The 9,232-nt window shown below is 59.8% G+C and overlaps 1 protein-coding gene across 3 annotated transcripts in view; it reads left to right on the top strand.

The window, feature by feature from the left end:
- The first annotated feature begins 511 nt into the window (after positions 1-511).
- LOC136046094 (mitochondrial import inner membrane translocase subunit TIM16-like) overlaps positions 512-9,232 on the top strand; it is a 36,187-nt gene continuing 27,466 nt past the window's right edge. Inside the window, exons 1-7 of one of the 3 annotated variants that reach the window (XM_065732433.1) lie at positions 512-643; positions 3,120-3,216; positions 3,469-3,543; positions 5,216-5,286; positions 5,401-5,584; positions 6,194-6,270; positions 7,218-7,268. In XM_065732433.1, the coding sequence (XP_065588505.1) occupies positions 584-643; positions 3,120-3,216; positions 3,469-3,543; positions 5,216-5,286; positions 5,401-5,584; positions 6,194-6,270; positions 7,218-7,268 (615 nt within the window). In that variant the 5' untranslated portion in view covers positions 512-583. The remainder of the gene's footprint in view (positions 644-3,119; positions 3,217-3,468; positions 3,544-5,215; positions 5,287-5,400; positions 5,585-6,193; positions 6,271-7,217; positions 7,269-9,232) is intronic. The other 2 variants (XM_065732434.1, XM_065732436.1) reach the window with 2 other exon arrangements.

Raw genomic sequence — 9,232 nt, 5'->3', positions numbered from 1 at the left:
ACTCGGTGTCTGCGGAGCTGTGGGCTCCCGCTCCGCCCGCGTTCTCGCAGAGGTGCGGGCTTCGAGCGAGGGGCAGCCCCTGCGAGCCGAGGCCTGTGCGGGCCGTGTGGTGCGGCTGAGGGAGGCCGCGGGGGCGGCGGCGCCGTGCGGTCCCCGTGGGTCCGTTCGAGCTCAGCGCGCTGTGACTCCAAGAAAACACGGTCCTTCCCGCACTCACTGCTTTGCCCTTCAGCGCCCCAGGGCCCGGCCGAGGCCGTGCCGCCTCCCCGCCCGCCTGGCGCAGCTCTGCGGCGCGTGGGAGGATGGCAGCGGCGCCGTGGGGGCGGTGCGTGGGATCCCGGCTGCCGCCGCCCCGCGCGGGGACGGGGACGTGGACGTGGACGGGAACGGCCCGCGGGGATCGCGCGCTCTCGTCCCGATGTCCTGACGGTTGTGCCCGCCGCGCTGTGCGCTGTGGGCCTGGCCAGCCCCGAACTCGCGGCCCGCGGAGCCGCGCCCTGCCCTGCCCTGCCCGGCCGAGGGGCGGGGATAAGGGCGGTGCGGAGCGGAGCGCTGCGGCGCGGAGCGGCGGTCCCGGCGCACCATGAACCGCTTCAAGGCGTCCAAGTTCCGGCACACCGAGGCCCGGCTGCCCCGCAGGGAGGTGAGCGCCGCGGACACTCCGCGCCGGCCTCGTGCCGGGTGGGGCGGGGGCGAGCCGGGGCTGTCCTGCCGGGGCAGGACCGGCACCAAGCCCGGTGGGGTGCGGCCGTGCTCGGTGCCCCCGGCTCCGGGGCTGCCCGAGCCTTCCGTGTGCCGTCTCTCGGGGCAGGCGGCGTCTCCCAAGCGATCTCTCCTTGACACCCACCCGGTGCCCGCCGAGGATGCCGGCCACGGCCGCTTTCTTGCCCAGTGCATGCTGCACGGTGCTGCTCCCCCATCGCGCGACCCTGGCTGGGCATAATGGGCGGAGGCGATGCGTGCCGCCCTCCAGGTGCACCCTGCTTGCCATACATGTGCTTCTCAGCTGGCAGCAGTAAAGCTGCGCCCGACCTGCCCGGGCAATGTATGTGTCGGGTAGGGAAATGTGCACGGCTGGGCACTGAGCACCGCGCCCTGCTCGTGCCACTCTGCTTCCGCAGGTGGAGAGGAAGCGCTACAGTCAGGGGCCGAGTCCCAGCACCCCCAGGGTGTGTGGGGAAGCACATCCCCTCGGCACGCAGTGTGCAGCCGTGCAGTGCCGGGCTCTGAAGGACTCCTGCCCCATGATGAAGTTGGACAACCAGCTTGAGTGGTGTGGCCCAGCCTGGCTGTGGAGCCGGGCCTGCTCTGCCCCGAGCTTGATGAGTGCTGTCCCTGCATCCCCATATCCTGCACGTTCAGAAGGGCAGGGAGGAGATGCTCACTCAGTGATGGGCTGTACTGAGTGTCACTGTGCACTACCAGGGTGTGCAGCTTGTCCCGGACTCCTGGAAGGAGTGGGCTGGCAGCATGGTGCAGGCTGCTCTGCTTATGAGTTGTGCTGCAGCGACAGATGGGTGTGGAATGTGGCATAGACTATATGGCCAGAAGTGGGGAGCTCAGGCTGGGAGGGTGATGCTTCTAAAAGTCTTTTGCTTTTTCTGTCTTCAAGAAAGATTTTGTCCACTGGCATGGCCACGAGATTAAACTTTTGGCTTCAGCAGTCTCCCTCCCTTTAACTTTCTGTCCAAACCATCCTTGCTGGCCTGCTCTATAGGAAGGGATGTGGTGACCCCTATGCCAGATCAGGCACGTGCAGGCATCAGAACTGTCACAGCTCCACAGCAAAGGGCCTGGGGGGTGTGGACGGGGCATCCCTGTCACTGTGCTTTCGATTCCTGCTCAGGGAATGCTTTGCAGGACATCAAGGACAGTGTGCAGGGAGTCATTAGCTCTGCTTATGGGTGCTGTGTGAAGGGGCCTTCCAAATGGCATTTCCCATCTGATCACAGGGAGCTGAGCACTGTGACCCCGTTCTGTGGGGCAGAAGGCTCGGGTATCGTAGCGTCACTGCATCCCTGCAGAGCTGAGCTGCTTGTTTACTGAGGCAAAGATGGACACTTGACCTGACTGGATGAGGAAGTGTGATGTGAACATCAGGATCACAGCTGGTTGCTTCTCCCCTCTGGCAATGTGTTCTTGTGACATTTCCAGCCATTTTTTGGCTGGGGACCCCTGACTAGGAGGTTCAGTTTGGGGGAGGGGACGGAGGGGTAAGGGGACCCTCCCAGTCTGGGGACAGGAGCTGCCCCTTGGCATCGAAAAGGTTAACAGGCCTACCACTGCACTGCATGCTGTGACAGGGACCAGAGGAAGTGCTGCAGGAACTGCCGCTCTGTCAGGCCCCAAGAGGAAGCTGTGCAAGGAGAGGAAGCTCAGGTCTCGCTCTGGGGCCATGCAGCTCCTGTCCTGCAAAGGGTTCTGCACAGCTGTAGGACATGGGTGTCTGTTGCAGCCATGGGGACACCGGCACGGTGCCCCAGCTTGGCTCTGGGCCGTGGAGCTGTGGTTGTACGTCGGTGTCACAAGGCTCCTCGGCACTCTGCCGATGTTGGGGAATGAGTAGCAGAGTGAGATTTTGACTCAGGAGCTATGGGGAAGTTCTTTGGCTGTGTTCCCGTGGGGGATGTGAGCTGCCGGAGGGGTTTATCTGCCATTGCCAATGCCTTACTCAGCACAGCTCAAAAGACCTTTTCACCATCCCTATCTCCCCATCCTGACCCCTTCCCATTGTAGGACAGTTGAGGGCTGGGGTGGGTTCGTGGAGGGGCAGCACTCAGAGCTGGGGTGATTGCTTCCATTCCCATCCCTGTGGACTGATGGCAAAGCTGTCTCTAACCTCCAGCTGGCCCCAAACCCCAGCCCGTAGAGGGGTCATGGCTGTGCCTGTGGGGCACAAGCAGCCACACTGTTCCATCCCTCCTGAGGGGCAGAACCTCCTGGCTGTGCCTCCAGCAGCCTCCAGGTCATGCTGTGTCCCTCACCGAAGAGGCTCTGTTGGTACTGTTGCTCTCCAGTGATGCGGTGTCACCGCTTTGTGCTCTCCTCTCCAGCCCTCCAAACACTGCTTGCCTCAAAGCAGAGCCATCTCTTAACACAGGTTTCTCTCTCCATCCCAGGCCTGGATCGGGGGTCTCCGAGCCAGCTCTGTTGCATCCTATGGGAACCATGTGAAGGCCAGCTGCCGCTGGGTCACCTTCAGCGCTGAGGCAGCAGGTGAGGTGCCTGGGGGGTGACATAATTTTGCCCTCAAAGCTGGATGGCAGGCAAGCTGCGTGGGGCATGGGAGGTCCACGTGGCCTGGAGCTGGTTCTCCCTGAAGTCCCCTGAAGGTGCTGTCAACCCCTCAGTCCCCTCTTTTCTCTTGACTTGCAAGTGTCTCAAATTGTGGGTGCTTTCTGGGAGCTCTGATGGGCGATGCCCAGGCTGTCGAGCAGGCAGTGAGCTGCTGCTGTGCCTTCTCTGCAGGTGTGTTGGGCATTGTGCCGCTGGAGGGCAGGGATGGAGGCAAGAGGACGGTGTCTCAGCTCTGCTGCCACTCAGGTGAGCTGGGCAAGGCTGGGTTTCTGTAAAGGAAAGAAATCGATCCTAGTCCCTTCACTGCAGAATGGCCTTGAGCTCTGGGGGAGCTTCCCCTAGCACACCCTTACTGTGTTACTCATTGTGCAAAATGTCAGTGCAGAAGGCTAGTACAAAAAGCACCCCAGGAGCATAATTCTGATCCTTGACTTAAACCATGCACTGCACAAAGGCACCTGGAACAGGCCTGTGAAGCAGCAGCCACCAAGCAGCCCCAGCATGGAGTGTGGCTGCCCACACTGTGAGCTGTGATCACAGCAGGGTGTACCTGGTGATGAGGGGAGAAGGATGGGCCAGTGGCAGCATTACTGCTGGCAGCACAGTACGTGCCACAGAGGTGGAAGGCACATGGGTTCAGGGGAGCCTGGGGCACCTTTCTCCCAGTGTCTGCAGGGTAGTGTCCACCCATTTCTCCAAAACTGCAAAATGGGAGCAGGATGCTGAGCTGGTCCCAGCGCTGCCTTTGTGCACACAGTGCTTTGGCATGGCTGCAGAAGCACACAGTGTGCCTGAGCTGTGCTGTCTCCACCGTGGCTCAGCCTCTGCCCTTTGCATGGCGTCTCCACCAGTCACTCAGCCAGGGTGCAGCAGATGGGAGCTGCATCCTGCTGGCAAACAGATGGAAAGTCTCCCTTTATAACCGAGGTGAGCCAAGGCGGGAGATGAGCCAGGCACGGGGGGACCTCTCTCTGTGCTGCCTCCCGCTGCTGGAGAGCTGGAGGCTTTGGGCTGTGCCCTGGCACAGTGACCCATGTCACCATCACAGCTGCAAGGGCAGCCAAACTGCCACTTAAACAAAGAGGCCTGAAGCTTCCCAGTTTCCCTGGGCTATCCTTCAGGCCACGTCCCTCCCTGGACTCAGCCCATCATCTCTGGGCTCGTTGCCCTCCACAAGCTGTTTGCCCGGCTCCATATCCGCCCTGCCTGGCAGGTGTGTTCCTGTGCCACCAAGCTGCCCGTGCTCCCAGAGGAGCGCTCGGGGGCTACTGGAGCCGTGCAGCCCTTAATGGGATTTCAGCAGAAGCTCTTTGAAGCTGATGGTGCCTGGGAAACGCCTCCCTTTTGCATTCAAAGCAGAGAAGGATTTCTTTCTCCTCCCAGGGCAAACATAGCAGATAAGTCAGGAGCCAGAGTACATCCCTTTTATTTTGTGCCTTCTGGGCCTGCATCTCAGCAGCCTCCTGGAAGCGGAAAAGTACACAGTGACCTACTTTCACCCGTGTGCCAAACGCATTGGAGGGGCTGCAGAGTACGGTGCCAGCACTGCTCCCATGGGGCTCTGCTGCCACTGCACAGGGCTGGGACAAAGGAGCCTTGTTTGCTGGGTGCATGGGGCTGATGCAGACACCCTCATGCCATTGGCACTTCTACCACTCTGCGCTGCCTGTGGCTTGGCATGGGGGTGTCTGCTGTGAAATGAAAGCTGTTTTAAATAGAGAAATGCAGCTGCAAATTGCTTGGTGTGCTCTGTCTGCAAAGACAGACGGGTGTGAGGCCCTGAGGGTCAACATGGAGGGTCATAGCAAAGCATGCTGCCCTGAAAGCCTCTGCCCTGGCTGCCTGCATGCACATGGGAAGGGCTCTAAGTTGTCTATGTGCATGACATGGGGATGAGTCTCTGCTCCTCGCCTTCCAGATGCAGTGGCAGACTTTGACTTCTCACCCTTTGACCCACTCCTGCTGGCCACAGGCTCCGCTGATGAGATGGTGAGTGCTCAGTGCAGGGCCGTGTGGCTGTCTCCAGCCCCGCTGTAGGGCTGGAGGAGATGGATTCAGCTGGGATGGGTCGCCGTGGTCTGACTGTGTTTTCTGGTGCCACAGGTGAAGGTTTGGCGCCTGCCTGAGGAAGGCCAGGAGCTGCCCAACGGTGCAGGGCTGATGCTGGGTCCTGGTGGGGGTCCAGTGGACATGCTCCAATTCCACCCAACAGCGGATGGCATCCTGAGTAGTGGCATGGGGAAGCAGGTCACTGTGTGGGACGTGGGACAGCAACAGCCACTGACAGGTAGGCAGCCTCGTGGATGTGGGAGCAGAGAAACCTTGCCTGAGCCAAGCTGGCCCAGTGGCTCCTGCCCTGTGGGGATGCTCATACCATGTCTGCAGTGGGCCCTGCTCTCTGCTCTGACTGCTGTGGGCCCTTCAGGAAGGCCAAATCATAGCACCTGAGAAGCCCTGTGGTAATGGAGGGTTGCATCCCCTGGGTCCTGAAGGTTCAGTGGGGAGGCTTGTGGGAGGAGGCTGACTGGATGAAGTGTGCTGCTGTCCCTGGATGGTGTGGAGTGGTGGGCATGCAGGCCAGGTTCACTGGGGCACAGTGTGCCAGCATTGTCCTGGTTTGTATTTTGAACGGAATGGCTTTGAGTTCAGAAAACCAGCAGCTGCTTTGTGATAAACATGAGGTCCACCTGGGGAAATCTGCTTTGGCTATGGTGTTCTTCTCAAGCAGAAGGATTTCCTTTGGCAAGCCAGAATGGCTTGGCTCTGTGGTGCCAAGCTGAGCTCCTGCTACAAAGGAAGCCTTGCGAGACCCAGGGAGGCAGGGAAGGGCTTGCTCTGTCTGGCAGAGGACAGAGCCCAGCCCATGGTAGGCTCTGACTGTTTTCTCCTGTCCCAGCACTGGAGGCCCATGGGGACCAGCTGCAGAGCATGTCCTGGAAGCATGACGGCTGCCTGCTCGGCACGTCCTGCAAGGTGAGTGAAGCACACATGGGGCTGGGAACCTCATCCGTGTGTGGTGACATTGCTGTGCGCTGTGTTTCTGAATGGGCAGCCTTCCTCATCCTCCTCTTCCTCCTCTGCCACCTGCTGGGCTCTGGCTGTCTTGAGCAAGATGCTGGCCAGACTGTTGTCAAAGCACTTGCTGACCATCCCCATCACGCACACAGTACGTCTCCAGTGAGCATAAATCGTTTGACACCCGAGGTGCACACGGAGATCCCATCTGGGGGAGAAAGGGCAGAACTGGGGCTGGTGAGTGGGATGGCAGCACTAGATGGCGCCTGCTGCTTGTCGCCTGCGCACAGTGCTGGATGTGCCAATGTGCAGGGCGTGCACGGGCCCTGCATGGAGGCTGCGTGCGCAGGCGGGCCCCAGGCTGTGTGTAGAGGCCAAGCAAGGACTGAGCATGCAAGCTCAGCTGAGCGTGCAGACTGAGCTTGCATGCCAAGCAGGGAGGTGGTCCTGAGATGGGACCCAGCATGCAGCTCAAGCGTGAAGACCAGACTCCCAGTGCTCCTTTTTCTCTGCAAAATGCTCGTGGGAAGGGGCTGACACCAGAGTATATTCCTTATGTCCCAGCCAGCCCTTTCTGAGGCACTTGGCTGTAGGTTTGGGGCAGGGAAAGGCTCTCCATGCTGCCCTTGGGGCGCCAGGGAGCATTTGGGAGGACAGGGCTTAGAGGTCCAGCTCCAGCCCTGGCTCTGCTTTGGAGGCAGAGCAGTTTTGGGGGTGTGTCAGGGTCCCAGTGACCATGAGGTGTGCCCATGCCCAGGCATGGGGTAGGATCTGCAGGGTAATATGAGCCACAGGAGCAAGCACTGGGGGAGGAGCAGAAGCAGGAACTGTCTGCCTAATATGGCCTTACCTCCTGCTGGCCCCAGGGTCCTTAACCCTTCTATGTTTTCTTTTTATCTCAACAGGACAAAAAACTGCGGATCTTTGACCCTCGAGCCAGCCCAGCTGCATCCCAGGTACCGTCCCTCCCAGCTGCACTGTGCAGCACGGTGCAGGCAGCCCTGCTCACCTGGGGTGTGCAGTGAGCCAACCCACCCAGTCCCAGCAGGGTTCTCATTGTTGAGGCCCCGCTCGCAATGGGGCTGCCTGCTGTGGCTCAGTGTGGCTCAGCACATGGGACTCCTGCCCTCCCATCTTCCCCACCTAGTGAGCTGCCTCAGTTCACTGGGCAGGAGGGACAACGGAAGGGCTTTGGCACTGCTGCCTACCTGTGAAGGAGCCCTGTGGGCAGCAGTCCCAAGCCCTTCAGGCATGAGGGCTCCAGAATGGCTCCCAGGCTTTGTGCTGCCATGCTGGGGCTGAGCAGAAGGCTTTTGGGAATAAAGTCCTGCCAAGGGTTATGTTGGGCAGCTGGATTTCGCGCAGCTCAGCAAAACAACAGCGATTAGGAAATAAGTAGAGGACTTGGGCCTTGCCATCTACATCAAGTTTAAACAGCCTCTTATTAGAGGCTTCCTGTGGCTTCAGGGCTCTGGCTGCCAACAGCTGCCGTTTCCCTTGCAGAAGCGATGGGAGGTTTTTGGGAGGGGAGCAGTGGAGAGCAGGATGGGACGGCTGCAGAGGGCTCCTGGCACTGACATGTGCCTGTCCCTGGGCTCAGGAGGCCAACAGCCTCCAGTGCCTGGGGTGCTCTCTGCAGGTATGAGAGGTGCCTTGAGGCAGCCTTTATACGTACAGCAATACAGTGTTTAAGTATAAATCCAGCAGTTATACATGCAGACAAGCCAGGATGAAGCACACCCAACCCTTCAAATGGCTCTGGGAGCTGCTCAGGTGCCAGCTTCTGCTCCCGGATTCACTCTGCATCTCTCTGCCTTCCCTGCCCCCTGGTTCTTCCCCTGCCAGTCCTGTCACTTTGTATAATGGCATTTCTGTGATGCTGTGAGCTCCGTGGGCTGTAGCCAAGTCTCCTGGGGCGGGTGGACTCTGTCTAGCTGAGCTATTAAAAATAACGTGTGAATGATGGTGTCTGTTCGAAGCAGGCAGCTCACTTCCCTCCATCGCCTCCCGAGCCAGGGCCAGCACTGAGCCCTTGCTGGCACTCAGAGTTTGCCAAGAGAAATAGGCACCTTTGCTGCTGCGAGGTGCAGCACTGCAGCCATAGCCCCGTCCAGCTGAGAATTGATGAAGATGTTTAGTCTTGGAGAAGTACTGCGCTGAAGGGGAAAACTTTAAAATGCCATAAAACCTTCGGAAGTTTGCAGAGAGCTGGCTTAGCCAAGAGGGATAACGCTCCTGTGTTTTGTGTTTTTCCCCCCGTTGCTGGAGGGCTGGGATGCTTGGAAGGGCTCCTGCTCCCTGGAGCCAACGTGGTTACAAAACCAAGTGCTGCCAGGGCCACCAAGTGGTGCCAGTGCCTCGCCAGCTCCCGGCTTTGAGGCCGCCTGGTTCTCAGTGTGGTGAAGGAGGTGAGCGATTGGTTTCCGGCCGGCTCCGCTTGGAGCCGTGGCCACAGGCTCAGCACTGCTGCCAGCACAGCTCCATCCCTCTGCAGCGTGCCTCCAACAAAGCAAAGCTCAGCACAGAGCTGTTCCTCCGGCTCGTTTTCTTAATTTGCCAAGCCTGCCTCATTAAACCATTCCTTTTTTAGAGCAGAGGAAAAGGAAGAGAAGGAGCTAAAAGTGGAGCCTCGGGAGCAGGGAGGAGGGGTGGCTGCCGTGGGGCTGATGTCACTCTTGGGTCTCGCGGGTGCAGTGCACGCGGTGTCAGGGACCAGGATGCAGCCGTGCCTGGGACCTCAAGCTGCCCTTGGGAGTGGCCGGGAGCACCAAGCAGTGGCTGCTTGGCCCCCTGGGGGCCATGGTCACCTCTTTGCTGCAGCTGGTCCCGTTGTGCCTCCTGCACAGCTCCGTCTGGGTGTTGTCCTTTTGTGAGGTCCCGCATGTCCCATCTGCCGCCTTGACTTCTCCCAAGGCCACAC

The sequence above is a fragment of the Cyrtonyx montezumae genome, unplaced genomic scaffold (genome assembly GCF_038088225.1).
Source record: "Cyrtonyx montezumae isolate F1298 unplaced genomic scaffold, pur_monq_1.0 scaffold_16, whole genome shotgun sequence".
NCBI classification, from domain to species: Eukaryota; Metazoa; Chordata; class Aves; order Galliformes; family Odontophoridae; genus Cyrtonyx; species Cyrtonyx montezumae.
Note: the sequence above shows the minus strand (reverse complement) of the source record. Positions and strands in the feature narration are given on the sequence as shown.